General features: G+C 39.8%; 1 protein-coding gene across 1 annotated transcript in view; it reads left to right on the forward strand.

Annotated features, from left to right (window-relative positions):
- LOC137502346 (uncharacterized) overlaps positions 1-16117 on the forward strand; it is a 45023-nt gene that overhangs the window by 18523 nt on the left and 10383 nt on the right. The window contains exon 3 of the mRNA XM_068229352.1: positions 646-728. Within this exon, the coding sequence (XP_068085453.1) occupies positions 646-728 (83 nt within the window). The remainder of the gene's footprint in view (positions 1-645; positions 729-16117) is intronic.

A 16117-nucleotide genomic window follows, 5' to 3' on the forward strand; every position in this document is an offset into this window, starting at 1 on the left:
TTACGTATTTACAAATGTTCCTCCTTTTCTATGCTACCTTGTCTACTGCTATCCAACAGTGTATTCCTTTTCATGCTCTTATCTCTCTTATCAGTTGTCTGAAAAGCTGTGGCAAATGGGACTCGAATTAAAACGCAGCAGGTCATTATGCAAGTTAGGTTTCAAAAATGGTAAACAAATAAATAAATTCAATGTAAATTTTAATCTAATATAAGTTGTATAGTATTATTTGAAGTAGTTGCATAAGTTATATATGTGTTGATTATGTTTGTAATACAGAAGGTATTATGAGTAAAATTTTGTAAATTATATACATTCATTATGGATGAGCTGTGTGCTTAATAGAAAATAATAGTTTGTGTAATACTGTATTTTAGGAAATTGTCTTCTCTGTTCTTTTAAAATTTAGTGCTTCATAATAATGTATTTCTGTGTACTATTTGCCACCAAGGTAGACACCTCTCTTGCATTTAAAGTGATTTTCATTTGATTGTTCCTTTCCATTATATATTTTTAATAGGAGTTAAATAAATTATATTCTTATTGTGCCACTATGAAATTTATTTTCTCAGCTGTTCCTTGTTTAGGCCTATATATTTTTATTCCCTTACTTCTTTATTCTGCTTTTTTATTTCTTACTTATAGCCTTCCGAAGATATTAAGGAGGAAATTTTCGTAGAAGAACATACTGATGACCAGCTGTTGCCGTACGTCAAAGAAGAAACAAAGTACGTACACTACAAATCCTACACAATATGCAGTATGTTGTACCTATTCAGAGCTGTGTTCAGTAGTGGTTGGTTTATTTCCATAAACTGGCCATTTTCGTCCGTTTAATCCTTTCCTTACAAGGTTACCTTTAAATGCAAGTATCTTAAAATTCTATTGGTTAAAATTATCTAGCATATTCAGGAAATTTATGATCATATTTAATGTTCCATCATATGGTTTTATTGAATATATATCTACGAAAAGAATATCTGGTGAAGCTGAATATTTTTTAAGTGTATTTATTTACAATACCTTTAAGCAAATATGAAAAAAGTGTTCTTTCTTTCACTGTCTCTGCATCATTTGTTCATCACATTCGTATCATCTGAAATGCCATCTGAATCTATTGCCTCCAGATATTCTGAGTAAGTTTTTGTACGTTGATACCAACAGTGACACACAGAAAAAGCAATGTTTGTAGTTTAAAATTTAATCTACAAATTCAAGATTGTTAAGTTTTATTTACATTTCAAACAATATAATTATTTCCACTGACATAATCAGTTTCATTAATCAATATAATGATGGTTGAGTTCAATAATGAAATAACTCAAAGAATGTCATTTTAAAATTATTTGGTTAGATTCCTTTTTTTAATGATCATTTCTGTTCTCTTGTGTGTTGAGTCAGTCTCCTCCATTTGTGAATGCCAAAGCAGATAATGTGTTGTAGAAATGAAACGTTCAGATCAGTAGTTCTACATCTTCGATATTATAGTTTTCAAATAAAATTTCTGCATTGTAAGCGTAAAACATTTTGGTATTGAATTTATGTTCGTTCCAGTGTTGTGGTCACACTTGCTGAACCATTTTAGTGTAAGTGCTTGTAATGAGTTGATTGCAACCATACTTACACAATTAGTATAGACTAAGAAAATGGACAAGTGGAGTTTTAAACTTGTGCAGTTTGCCTAAAACATTCAGATTTATTCAAGTGATTTTATAATCTCATAAAAGTAGGCAAATAGTGCAATGATATAATACTATTTCAAAATTGTAATTATTGTCACTGACCTTACAGAGTAACACAAGTTTATATTCTGTTTTCAAACATTTAATCTCGTAGTGTTTTTTGAATTGTAGGTGTGCCAATGCTAATTAATTTTTTCCTCTCGCACCTTTGTTGGTTGCTGTGTGAAATGATCTTTGGTAATCCCTGGGAAATGATTGTATAGTCTCAGATTGTTGCTCTTAACCAAGCCCTTGTATCGGCAAGTCACGGCCTAAGGTTTTACTTCAAACCGGATTAGTGATGGAAACTAAAAATTCTGAATAGTTTATTTTATTTTGAGGGTGGTTAGAATATTCTCGACTCTTATGCAATGCATTGAGTTGTTCATACTGTACATTCACAACTAGTGACAAGAAATATTCATGTCAGTCCTCAGAACTAGCCAGTACCAGCTCACACTCTCTCGTTAGTCAAAGTAGAACCATGCACAGAACTGAAGATCACACTAATATGTCAACTCTTCGAGGTTCAAATCCTGCTGTTTTTTTGTAATTCGTGTGTAACAGGATACAATGGGCTACGTTAGAGAACAATCTTTTATTATGACCACTAGTAAAAATGTTGCTTATGAATGCTTTTCACACACAAAATGCCGATTTATATTTTTTGATGGAGTCTAAATTAGCTTCCTACTCCCTAAACATATTTTATGCAGAGGTATTCTCGGACCATCAAAGCGACATGAATTTTATGTATCTTCGTTTTCCTTGATATATAGGGCAGAGGACAGTCCATTGTCTACCTACTTTAGTCTATTGTGTATCATAGATTTTAGATGCTTCTGAAGGATTGAGTCGACCGGACCTTATCTGCTGCTTGCCACTTTGTTGTACATCTCACATCAGGCGTTATTTTATCCTGACTCTCATTTCAGCAGTACAAATATCATGCAGCAACTTAAATGACTTATCTTAAAATAACTAAAATATTTTCCATGCCAGTTTGGTACTCAATTACACAAGAACAGGTTTTAAGATTCATAAAATCTCCTATTTGCTGACTTACGGAAATACACGTATTTCTGAGCTTACCAATTAGTGATTGGATTACCTTCCATTGTGGGGAGATGCATCGTCCTGGGCTAAATAATTAGTGATCAGGCTAACTTCCGTTTATGTACAGACACATGGTCCTAAACTAACCACTTAGTGATGTGGTTTCCTTCCACTAGTAGCGTGTCGATTGTCACATGGCCCTGTGCTGACCACTTTGTGCCACTCCTCCATGATCTTCATATTTATAGACTGATTGGGGTGAAAATAAACTGATTACTATGATCGTCTACTATCTATGACGTATGTATGCAGAAATATTAATTGCAAAATTCCACTCAGGCTAGAATGCACTGACGGACTCACCTCTTGTTGGTACTCGTAGAATTTCACCGGATATTCAAACTGTCCCTCCCATTTAACACAGATAATCCTAAAATTGTATTTTGTTGATTTATATATTTTCTTTATAATGCATTTATAGGAGTCACTGTACCACGAAATCCAGAAGCGTTCTGCCATTCAAACCCTATTTTGTGAAAATAAGTCTTTATAGATATCGGACATAGGCTTTAGGGGAGAGAATTTGAACGTACAACATACTAAGTTGAATGATATTATGCGTAAAGTATCCATTGCATCCCATTTTTATAGCAGTTTATTCATCAGTCTACTTCTTGTTATTCTGCTTCTTTAGTGTTAGTTCTGCCTGGTGGGTCCGGTGTTGTGATTCATTGTCTCCAGTTAGTTCGATCTCGGGTCACGTCTGTATGTAGTCTCACTGCTTTCAGGTCGTTGTGCACTTTATCTGTCCTATGATGACTTGTTCGTCTCTTGCGCCTCTTTTCACCAACTCTCTGTGTATACGCTGACTTTCCCAATATATCGTCCCCTGCACGCAACACATCCCCAACCAGCGCACACGCCTTTCTTCAATTTTCTTCTGGATCGGTGCAATGCCAAAATGTTTTCTAATAACATCATTTGAAATGTGATCTAGTATTTATGCCAGCCTTCTGCCTAAGCAATTTCGTATCCATGATGCTTAGTTGGCGTTCTATCTCCTCTTTAGCTGATTAGCATTCGTTGCCGTAGAAAACGACAGGACAGATATCAGTTCAGTAGATCTTAGATTTCAGGTGATCCTTCATCCGACCGCTTTTAGTGCGCCGCTTGTTATTCCCAAATTCAGCCAGGCTTTGTAGATCCTTAAGTTGACTTCATCAGTAAGTTGGCCATCATCAGAGATTGTGGGGCCAATATACTTAAATTTCCCTACTCGTGCTATATCTTCAACGTCAACATGCATGGTTCCAACTTCTTGACAATGTAATGCAATGTTTTTGTTGAGGCGCGGGGCTTATTGGGCTAGACGATTGCTCCAGTCTTCTGTTTGACGCTGGAGATCAAGCTTATTCTCTACAGCCAAAATGATATCATTTGCTTAGAGAAGTGTCCATGGTATTGGACTGTGCAAGTTTGATATAATGGTGTCCATTACAAGAATGAACACCAGTGGTTATAAGGCAGGGCCTTGTGGACTCCTACAGTTATGCGGAAGTCATCGGACGCTCCTGCGGCAGCTTGAACATAACTCCTTTGTTCCTTGTAGAGCAATTATACCCTCTCAACAATGTGCTCTGGGATGCCATGAACTTGTAGCTCTGGCTGATTAGGTTATGAGGTACACGATGGAACGCCTTCTCAGGGTCCAGAATTTCGTGATGAAGCCTCTTATTCTGTTCATAGTGTCTCTCAAATAACAGCCCTGCAGCGTGGGTTTGGGTTTCTCCCATTGCGCCACAATTTTACACAAATCCAGATTGGCTTGTTGTATGTTTGGCTAAATCGCTAATCCTTTTGTCCAAGATTTGTTCTAAGTCTGTCATTGCGTGGCTCAGAAGTACGATCGGGCGGTAATAAGAGAAATCGGCAGGGCTTCCCTTATTTTTATATGGATACTCCGTCGCCAGTCTGTTTGGTTTTGACCTTCTTTGATGAACTGGTTTGAAAGCTTCCTTTAGCCATACTGCTGCATCCCCCCATTTAGAGAAACAAAACTCGGCCGGAAGATAATCAGGACAGATGGCCTTCCCTGTTTTCATTTCCTTCTGTATAGCCTGGACTTTAGTGACGTGATTTTCCTATATTGGACCTTCAGCAGCGGAGGTGATTAGGACTGGTAGATACGGAAATTCCGTGATTGAAATTTTGTCAAAATAGTTCCGACAGTGTACTCGCGCTTCCCGCCAGTCGAGTAGCAAATCATCTGTTTCCTCATTGATGCCGTAAAAATGTTGGATTTGTTCCGTTTTGCGATGCCTCGATTTGACTAGCCGTTAAATATTCCACTCGTTTTCGCGCATGTAAAGTTTAATATGTAGACCTGTCTACCGGTTTGCTTTTGTTACAGAAATGACCTCTTTCACTTTACTAGTGGCTGCTTTGTAGGTATTCTAACGAGCAAGAACCTCGTGGTACAGTTGTTTCTTCAACAGTACTGCATACTTAACATCTTCATTCCTTAGCCATATGCCACCGTTAATCGTTCCTTGTCGTCGCCCTGATCAGTTGTTCCAAGAATAGAGCGCACGGCGTCTTTCAGTTTAGGTCGGCTCAATTCAAAGAAGGTGATTTGTGGCTCTGTAACTTTTGCAACAACGTTAGTCTCGTTCTTCAGGCGCCGCCATTTGATCCCAATTGGTCCATTTCCTGCGAAGTATTGTGCTTTTGTTGACTATCAGCAGCTTACAGATGACTGGTAGATTTAATAAGGGACAACTGTTGTCTCTAGAACATCTTTGAGTTTGCCTCCTCTCACTAGGATGTAGTCAGTGTGAGTTGGATGGGAGCCACTGTACTACGTGACTAGAACCGTGTGTTCACGTTGATCAGTTTCTACATAATCGGGAATTTGTTGGCCGTCGTTGTTCTTTTGTCCATATCCATGAACGCCATGGACTGTGTGTTATTCCTTCCTCCATCCGCCACGTCCATTCAGATCATCGGCAACGATGAGATAGTCAGCGGTCTTCCTGTCAGGAAGTGCCCAGAACGCATCTTTGGTTTCCGTGCGCACGCCAGTTTGTAGAGCGTTGCACTGAAAAATTTGAAGTTCCTTCTCTCCCCAATGCGGATGAGTTACATCAAGCGATTGTCATAGTTTTGCACCTCGGAGGCTGCACCGTAAAATTTTTCTGATATGACAATATCAGCACCATGACTTTTCTCCACTCCATCTTTTTTCCTGCACCCCACAGATTCCTATATGCCTTCTCTCAAGTGCTTTGGCTTATTTGCAACTTCATCCAGGCATAGTTCTCTGATGGGATACAGAAAGGGGGTACTCACTCAGCAGTCACAGCCCGTGCGACGGTAACCCTTGCATACTTTTCAGGCTGACTGGGCCCTGCCAACGCGCGTCCCTTTCAGAGGACGCCCTTACCTTGGTTCCGATTACATGAGACATATTTCTGTTATCATGTGACGGTATTAATTTACGGCCGGCTTTCTTGAACCATTTTAGAGCTCATGACAGCAGGTAGTTACGCCGCTCCGGACATGGGGAACAGACGCCTTTTGCAGCCGCTCCTCTAGAGAAGAAAATCTACGCTCTTTTCTGCATTAACTTCCAGAAAGGGAGAAATCGTCTTCTGGCAACAGCTCCGTACTGAACGCCTCCATCTCCGCCAAAATTGCCATTAAATACTTTGTACGTGTTTGGTACGCAACAGCTTTTATATTTTGCTCAAGTTCGTCGGCAGGCCCGTGAGGAACCCGTATCCGTCACCTGTGACGCGCCACGTGTTACAGGAGTATATCGGGTTCGTGGAGAATATTTATCAGTGCAAAATGAAATACTATTTCCCTGAAAAACTAATTGTGAACCTGAGAAATTACTTGTCACAAGAAACACGCAATCACATAAAAGAAGAACCGTTACAGACTGTTGCACCTTTTGCTTGGCGTGATATGCCACAAAACGTATGACATACAGTCCAGTGTCTTATTTTCTGACCCCTGTTGTCTAGTGGTGTCAACATGAGTATCTTGTGAGATGATCAAGAGGTCGAGTCTGTCATATCTGGAATCAATGTCCCTCTTTTATTTGTCCACTTATTTTCTCCTAAGAGTGCACTGATAACACGTGGTCGAGCCTCCGTTTACTTTCCTTGTGAGGAAGTCATGCATTCGACTGGGCCATGTGAATTCAGTGCACACAGCATGAATTGGGAAGTACCAATTCATGTTACCGTATATTTGGCCTGCGTGATCGACTTTTCCCATGTACCAGTTGTAAGCAGATCTCGCGTTTAACCAAGAAATTTGTATTTCTCGCCATTCTCTCCTAGAATATGTAGAACCATCTGCAGTGGGGTGACAGGCACAGAATTGGATGCTATCCATTTATGTTATCAATCCACTAAAAATAATCACGTTTTCCGTGATCTTTTGAAATAAATGGAATCTCATTCCTTCGTTTACGTAGCAGCAATATCCACTACGGTGAAATTCAACGTCTTGTCATCTCGAATTTTGGCTCAAGCCTTGACTTTCATGCTCCTTCTAGCCGTGTTGTTAAGGTAATACTTGTAAGAATATTCAAGAGCATGATAGCTTTTCGTTTGGATTCAAATTCAGGAAATCAGAGCATTGTAATAAAACACAACCACCACAGCCATAATCTGTCTTGCCTTTATAATGTCTATAAGAGCGGCACCTGGAGGAGAAAAGACAGCATCAGTGTTAGGGAGAGAGCCGTCATATAATTGTTATATTTCAGATTTTCCAGGATTTTATCAGGATGAGTGGTTTCCATGTTGCACACGGCTTGTGTTAAAGACATCAATTAAGACGTAGACTGATGTAATACATGGTAGTAAGTATGAACGTCCTGGTATAAGCCTACCGTCCTGTATGTAGGATGGCTCTGTTTGATATCACATCAAAGCCACATATTTAGGAATAACCACACAGTGACGTAATAGAATGCTACACTGATATAATAACAATGTACAAATACAATATGTATATTTGTGTGACAGAATAACATTCATAAAAGATTAGCCATTGTTCAGCATATCTTGCTGACCGTCAGCAACTAATGTTCTCATTTAATTAATATCTACAACACAGATTCTCTCAAACAACCTCAACAACAAGGGCTTTTACAAAAATACTACTTGCCTTCCACGAAGCGCAGAGCGGTTGAACAAGATCGAAACTCCAAAGCATATGACGTCCTTTATGTAGGAGAACAGACGTATACAGATTTCAATAGATAAATGTGTACCGGATTAAAGAACTTGCATTTCTCCTTTTAGACTGGACCTCTGGTTGTCTATTAACTCGTACATTCCTAAATCATGACGAGTTTCTTGCGCGTGATGTCGTGATTCGAGAGAAAATACGCAACACATCCGCGTAACAGGAGGGAGGTTTTGAAATTTAGGTCTATGCTCAGAATTTGACCTCAGAAGATGCTTACTCTTAGGAATGTGGTGTTTATGAGTAATGAGCTCTCTGCACAGTATATTAGTGATTGGAAAGTCCAGTACCATTTCGTTTGTGTGAGAGATGCAGTGGAGTAGGTTGTTGAACTATTGGTCACATGGTTTTAATTTGTTACTGTAGGTCGAGACCCGAGGTGAGCTATACAGATCATCAATCTCCGGACGGTGGATCACCTAGTTATAGGTGCAATTTGTGTGGTATAGTCCTGCCTGGGAAGTTGGGCCTCTTGCAACATCTGGAAAGACACAAAGATGACCATCCCTTCAAGTGCGATCACTGCGAAAACTCTTCGACAGCGGAAGCAGCTTGTCGGAACACCTCAGGTTCCACCCGCTTCTAGTATTCGGTTGTCGCAATAAATGCTTTACAGAGATGAACATGCTGACAGAGCACATGCAGTTGCACACAAATTTGTTAGCTAATGAGTGCTCTGTGTGTCATAAAAAGTTCAGGAACTTGACGTACTTAAACAACCACATGCGGTCTCATACAGACTGGAAGTCACACTATTGCAATATCTGTGGCAAATCATTCAGCCGTAAAAGCATTCTAACTTATCACATGCGGACTCATACAGGCGAGACGCCACATTGGTGCAATGTCTGTGGCAAATCATTCAGCCAGAAAGGTGGTCTAACCTATCACATGCGTACTCACACAGGCGAGAAACCTTACTTTTGCAATGTGTGTGGCAAATCCTTCAGCACGAAAGCCTACCAAGCTACTCACATGCGGATTCACACAGGCGAGAAGCCTTATTTCTGCAATATCTGTGGCAAATCCTTCAGCCAGAAAGGCCACGTAACTGATCACGTGCGTACTCATACCCGCGATAAGCCGCACCGTTGCAACGTCTGTGGGAAATCCTTCAGTCGGAAAGTCCATCTAACAGGTCACATGCATATTCACACAGGTGATAGGCCATACTGTTGCAATTTCTGTGGTAAGTCACACGTTCAGAAATGCGACTTAGTAGTTCACATGCGGACACACTCAGGCGAGAAGCCATTCTGCTGCAGTGTATGTGGCAAATTTTTCAGCATCAGAACCAGCCTAGTAAATCACATTCGGACTCACACAGGTGAAAAGCCTTTCTCCTGCAATGTCTGTGGCAAGTTATTCACCAGGAGATCACACTTAGAACGTCACATGCGGATTCACGCGGGCGAAAGGTGCACTGAAGGAATGACTGTGGAAAATAATTCAGCCAGAATGTCCATATAACAGACCACATGCGGATTCACACCAGCGATAAGCCACACTGGTGAATGTCTTTGGGAATTCATTCATCCAGAAAGGTGACCTAGCAGTTCAGATGCTGACTCACACAAGCCATAAGCCTTATAGCTGGAATATCTGTGGAAAATGTTCAGCATGAAAACCAGCCTAGCAGTTCTCATGCGGACTCTCAATGGTGAGGAGCCATACTATGTACTGTCTGTGGTAAATTTTCAGCCAGAAATTCATTCTAACAATTCAGATCCAAAAACACACGAATGCTCAGTAGTGCGTTAAAATGTTCAGAGAATCATGTAACTTAACCACGCACATGTGAACAGCACTGGAGAGATGCCGCACTGCTCCGTGTTTTGTGGCAAATCATTCGCGTGCGGCCCCACGCTGTCGGTGCACACGGGCCAGACGGCGCAGGAGCGTTACGTCACGTCGTGATGAAGCCGCACGTGATTTAATAGTAATGTTATTTTGCTTTACGTCCCACTAACTACTGCACGAGAGTTCCGAGTTCCACAAGACCTTCTCTAATTTTGGAGATGTAGCCAGGCACATGCGTTCACACACAGCATAGAAGTAATCAAGTGCTTCAGCCAGAACGGCACCTTCTCGGCACACCTCATGATACACCGGAGGGCGGTCCATCCCTTTGTGTCATTTTCTCTGAGAGAAAATCTTCAAGTAACATAATGTCAGGTCCGTTTGCGAAAAGACTAACGGACATTTCATTTGTTATCTCCTCACCGATCACAGATATATGACAACCGCTTGTTCTCAACCATGGACTACACTTTTTCTGTTTTCGGACTAAAGTAGAAGAGTGCTAATTAACAATCATAGGGGAGCCGTCGAGATGCGAGAATAAGTAATCCGGATAACACAGAGGAATCATACAGCAAAGACAAGTGGTGAAGGACTAGAAGTGCAGGAAAGAAGTACTCAAACTTTCGAATAAACAATTCAAGGGATACGTAAGTGCCTATTCAAGTTATATTAGGGTGTACAATTGAAGAAATTGTTGCTGAAAACTGAGCACACCTGTGCTCCCCCCTCCTACTCGTCGTGTGTTCCTTTAGTTATGAGTAGACCAGTAGCTCAAAACTGTACATGCACCCTCGCCCTGTCAACCGGTTCTGATTGCAAAATGAAAGTTCAAGAGTGCCCATTGCTATTCATGAAGATCACGTAGTTCTTGAGGGGGCGTCTAGGTAAGGCCTCGTATGACGACAGCTGCAGTATACTCGTACTTAAGTTTCTCCATTTGTGTTTACCTGGTGGCAGATAATTGGCCACTCGCTTTTCTCTAATGAAACCACAAGGAAGTCACTAAAGATCTCTTATATCTCAACGTTGCGATTGTTGAAGGGACATACTGAGTACTGAACTTTTTCCTCGTGTCAAACTGATGTTGCAAGTTATAAATCTCATTCCGTATTGACGGTTATCACTTTACAAATAAAAATATTTATAAAATCCTCCTTATCAATTCAAGTCAAGTCGTCTGTTAGACGAAGCAACCACATCGACACAGATACACAGTAAGCCGCACACAGGCTTAGTAGTCAGTGTGACTTGAGGCTGACAAGGTCATCTCCATTCGAGACAACAACTTTTATTTATATGTAAGTTAAATGAGTTTTCTTTTCGTACATTATTTGTTAACTTGTTTTTCATCCACTCATATATTCCTTTTTCTCATTACAGATGTCACACACGTTTTAATCTATAGTATTGACGGTCTCAGTACACTTCTCAGCACAGTGTTTTCATTTTAACAGTCACCAAGTTTTATTTCACAATTCAAGAACGATCTATTAGACGAGAGGACTTTGTACCTGAATATGTCTTAACTCATTAATCATGATCACTGTCACTTCACTTCATTACGATTTTTAATTTCTTTGTGTATTAGACAGAATGAGTAATTTGAAGATAAAGGTTGCCAAATTAAGTAAATATTTATGTTTTATAAGAAAATGCCTAACTAATGACGTCACTATTTTTTTAAAATTTGCTAAGAAAACTCACAGAGACACGGCTAAAACCCGCGCGACTCAACGAGAAACGGATAAAATTTGGATAAGAGAGGAAATTAAATTCCTTCAAAAGAAAATAAAGCTCTCCTTGACAATAATCTTTACGACACTCATTTAGAAGTTTCGACCTTATTATGTCCTCTCCAAAGGAATACTTTTCTGGCTAACGTCACCAATAGACTCGATAAGGTTTTACTGCAAAAAAACAAAGCACTCTTGATAAGAAGTGGAATAACTTAATAAAAGCTTCCCACAATACCCCAAACACGCAGAATCACGCGGAATCGAACGTTTTTTACCTGCCAGTAGTGAACCTCAGTCAAGTTGACCTTGATCCTAAGGACCTCACGATATCGAATAAGGGACAAAAACATAACTGGGACACGTCCTTCAACCACGACGATTTAATCATTACGTTGGCTGAATCTGAATTAGCAGTTCAAAATGGGGTTATATATGAAGTTAAGCGAAATTTACTTTCTTTTTTCGATCAGAAACATCCCGGTACTGCCAAACCCAATAAAGAACAAGTCACCAACATACGCAAGCTCAAAAGGAAAATTAAAGATAACGATTTAATAGTAACTAAAGCAGATAAAGGTAATGCTTCTGTAGTTATGAAGAAAAGTGACTACGTAAATAAAGCACAATCCTTTAACGTAATAAAAAAGATCCTACTAATATAATACAAAGAGAACTGAAATCTTTAATTAAGAACCTTTTATTCTTGTTTATTGAGATAGAAAAATCAAAATTGTTCATCATGAATCCCAAGTTACATACGGCGAAAGCGTTACCGAAGATTCATAAGGCGGATGTCCCATAAGGCCAGTTATTAACTTCAGAAGTAGTCCGACGTACAAAATATCCCAATATATTCAAATTTTCTTAAAACATATTATTTCTTTCAAGCTAACACGTCAGTTTAAAATTCCCTGGAATTCTGCAATAGAATAAAAAATCTCACGTTACCGAAACAATACACCCTTCACTCCTTTGACATAGTCAATATGTACACGAATGTACCCGTCAATAAAACCATGGAAGTAGTAAAAAACAATCTTCCCAAATTCAGTAAATTGACTAGGGGATATAGAAGTGTTTATTCAGATCCTCAAGTTTACATTAAATAATGGCTTCTTCACTTTTAATGACATCATATACCAACAGAAGGGTCTTCCTATGGGGTCACCGGCCTCGGGAATCCTCGCTGATATTTACGTAGATGTCCTTGAATTATAAGTAACATTAATGGGATCAAACATTGGGCTCGGTATATGAATGATACTTTTATTATCCTGGATTCTCACATTACTGATAGCAACACCGTTCTTGAATTACTTAATAACCTCGATCCGCACATAAAGTTTACGATAGAATCCGAGAACAACAATTCCCTTAATTATTTCGATTTAACTATTACTCGCAATCAGAATAAAACCATTTCTTTTAATATTTACAGGAAGCCCACTCACACAATAAACACAATCCACCAAACTTCTCTACACCCAGGGACACAGAAGAAGACAGCTTACAATGGTATGTTTTTCAGAGTTCTTAATGTTCGTTTATCCCATAAGAGTTTTAGAAAGGAAATCAACACCATTTATGCAATAGCCGAAGGTAATGGTTTCAGTAAAGCTTTCGTGAACAAAATTCTCAATACATTTTAAACCCAAGACCACCTTAGAAAAAGAATCTTCCCCTAAAGAGAAGTTCGCCACATTTACCTTTAATAATAACATATATCCTATTTCAAACATCTTTAAAAACACAAGCTTTCAAGACCGTTCACACCAATGCAAAAACGTTTTTTAATTCTCATAACTACACATTTACCATCTTGAGCCCAGATTTAGGGTCTGATGTCCATCCCGCCACCATTTTGGAGGGGCCTAACTGCACAGTGGCTATTTTGGACCTAGGTTTTACGGTCAGATACACTTACCTCATCACAGACGCCGTTTTGGAGTTGCCTATCAACACAGTCGCTATCTTGGACGCAGTTTTATTGTTAGATGTCCTTCCCTCATCTTAGACACCATTTTGGATGTCCACAACTACACAGTCTTCATCTTGGGCCCAGTTTTACGGTCAGGTAACCTCTCCTCATAGGCGCCATTTTGGAGGGGCCTAACTACGCAGTCGCCAACTTGGAATCCAGCTGCTGAAAGGTCAGCTGAAGCCTTTACGTCTCCATACGACAGTAAAGAGCAAGTCCAAAAATGCATGGTCTTAAGGCGGACTGGCGCAGGCCTTTAGAGCTGTGACATTATAATATGACAAATGTCACCCGAGAGACTGATGCCGTCCTCATCTTCTGGCCTCCAGTTTATGGGTAGATGCCCTCCTTCTCCTCCTCATCTTCTGGCCCAGCTTTACGGATAGATGCGTTCCTCCTCCTCATCCTCTTGCGCAGTATTACTTACAGATGCTCTGTCCGACTGTAATACTGAAGTCATTCGGTTTTTTAACATGTAGCGGTCACGTCGACATGATTATGCATGATATGACTTGTTCGTTGAAAAGGTTACTCTCTAATAAACTCAAGCTTTTACGATAGGTGTACGGAGGCAAAGGGAATGCAATAAGTAGAATTTTTTAAATTAATAAAATAGTTATTTTGTAATTATTTACAAAATTAAACAAGCTACTGCCGGTTTTATCCCATTTCCAGTGGCGGCTGGTGCAGAAAATCAGTTGTGTGCTGTAACCCATCCCCACTCCAAAAAGTAAAAATATTTAAAAACATACCGGTATGTGGTTTTCAAGAGGCTCTCCACTGAGTTTTCCACACCAAACAAACGCGCAAATAACCCCAACACATATACACATTCCTCATAAAAAACTATATAATTAAACACATAATAACACCTGCAATAGCAAAATCACGATCTCAAACACTTGGTCTGAGCGCGCATAAACAGAACTTCCCAATGTTACTAACATCATTGAAATAAAACCAGCAACGTCGTAATGCAAAATTATATGTTATGTTTTTATAGTGTCATTTATAAACTAGACATTTTAATTAAAGAAAATCACAACATCGTGTCCTTATTTTGACAACATAAAAAGTACAATTTTTATAGTTCATCGATTTACAAATGTGGCTATGGAATAGGAAAGTTGGTAGCATTCTGTCCTCTTTGGTATTAAAAGACCTGGCGCGAACAGCTCTATAGTATTTTGTTTTAGCGTTTGCCTTGAGCGATCCCCTCTTAAATACTACCGCTGTGTCAAGAGGGTGCCAGCTGCCACGTTCTTATGTCGGTCGTAATGCAAGTGCTGCCTCTCTGTGGTCGAACGAGGAATCACTGTGAAGTGATGTCTTGGCTGTTGTTTCCACAGCCTATCGGAACAAATTCTCTTTGTGTCGGAAAAGTTCGGCACGCATGCGCAAAAGGCAGAGTTCCTGGTTTCTGCCTAAAAGCTCGCTGAGCTGTGATCGCACAGCACCCGGCGTGGAGCGCACCAGTAGTTACCTGGTTGTGAGGGGAGTTGAATAATTTCCTATTCTTTGGCTGACGTCTCTTTCAATGCACTGCATTTGATTGTAGATAATATTTTTAATCTAATTTATTTTCCCAATAGGCAGTGTGCTGCAGCCTCTGCCCATTTCTACATGTGATGTCGCCGTCTACAACGGTAGGTGCAATGAATTCGTTCTTGTAACTCATGTGCGTCTTATCTTTAAAGAGCAGTTACACAATACTACCCCTACGTACTTCTTCCTCTGTTTCTTGAATCTCTCGTCCATACACTTTGTAACCAGCATCTTGATAAGCTCTTAGGAGTTGTAATCGTTCAACGTGTAAGTTAAGGTCTTTACAGTATCATACATCTGCATAGGGGAACAGAGCTTTGTTGTTAACATTAAGAATACCTGCAGTCAGTTGATGCATACAGAACGGAAGAACTTGGTTTGATGTAGTATGTGGTTCTGCAATGTTATCTGTTGATAAAATCTTAATACGGTTTGGTTGTGAGGAAGCGGTAAATCTTCTTCCTTTTCTTTATCTTCTATTACCACATCTTGCTTCTCTTCTTGAGATATTTGCACAGCGACAGAACTTGTAGACGGCTTATAAAATAAAGTAGAATGAAAAACCTCACATGGTGTTGTATGCGCGAACAAACGTCTACGTTCCACAGAGAGGCTGTAAGGATCAGATTTTCAGTATGTGCCAGGTAATTGAAAAATGCTACGAGAGGAACAGGCACTTGTGTTTATGTTTCGTTGATCTAGAGAAAGCATATGACAGAGTACCGAGGGAAATAATGTTCGCCATACTGGGGGGACAATGGAATTAAGGGTAGATTATTAAAAATCAATCAAAGGCATGTATATTGACAATTGGGCTTCCGTGAGAATTTATGGTAGAATGAGTTCTTGGTTCAGGGTACTTACAGGAGTTAGACAAGGCTGTGATCTTTCACCTTTGCTGTTCGTAGTTTACATGGATCATCTGCTGAAAGGTATAAAATGGCAGGGATGGATTCAGTTAGGTGGAAATGTAGTAAGCAGTCTGGCCTATGCTGACGACTTGGTCTTAATGG

This window comes from Anabrus simplex, chromosome 10 (assembly GCF_040414725.1).
Source record: "Anabrus simplex isolate iqAnaSimp1 chromosome 10, ASM4041472v1, whole genome shotgun sequence".
Taxonomy (NCBI): Eukaryota; Metazoa; Arthropoda; class Insecta; order Orthoptera; family Tettigoniidae; genus Anabrus; species Anabrus simplex.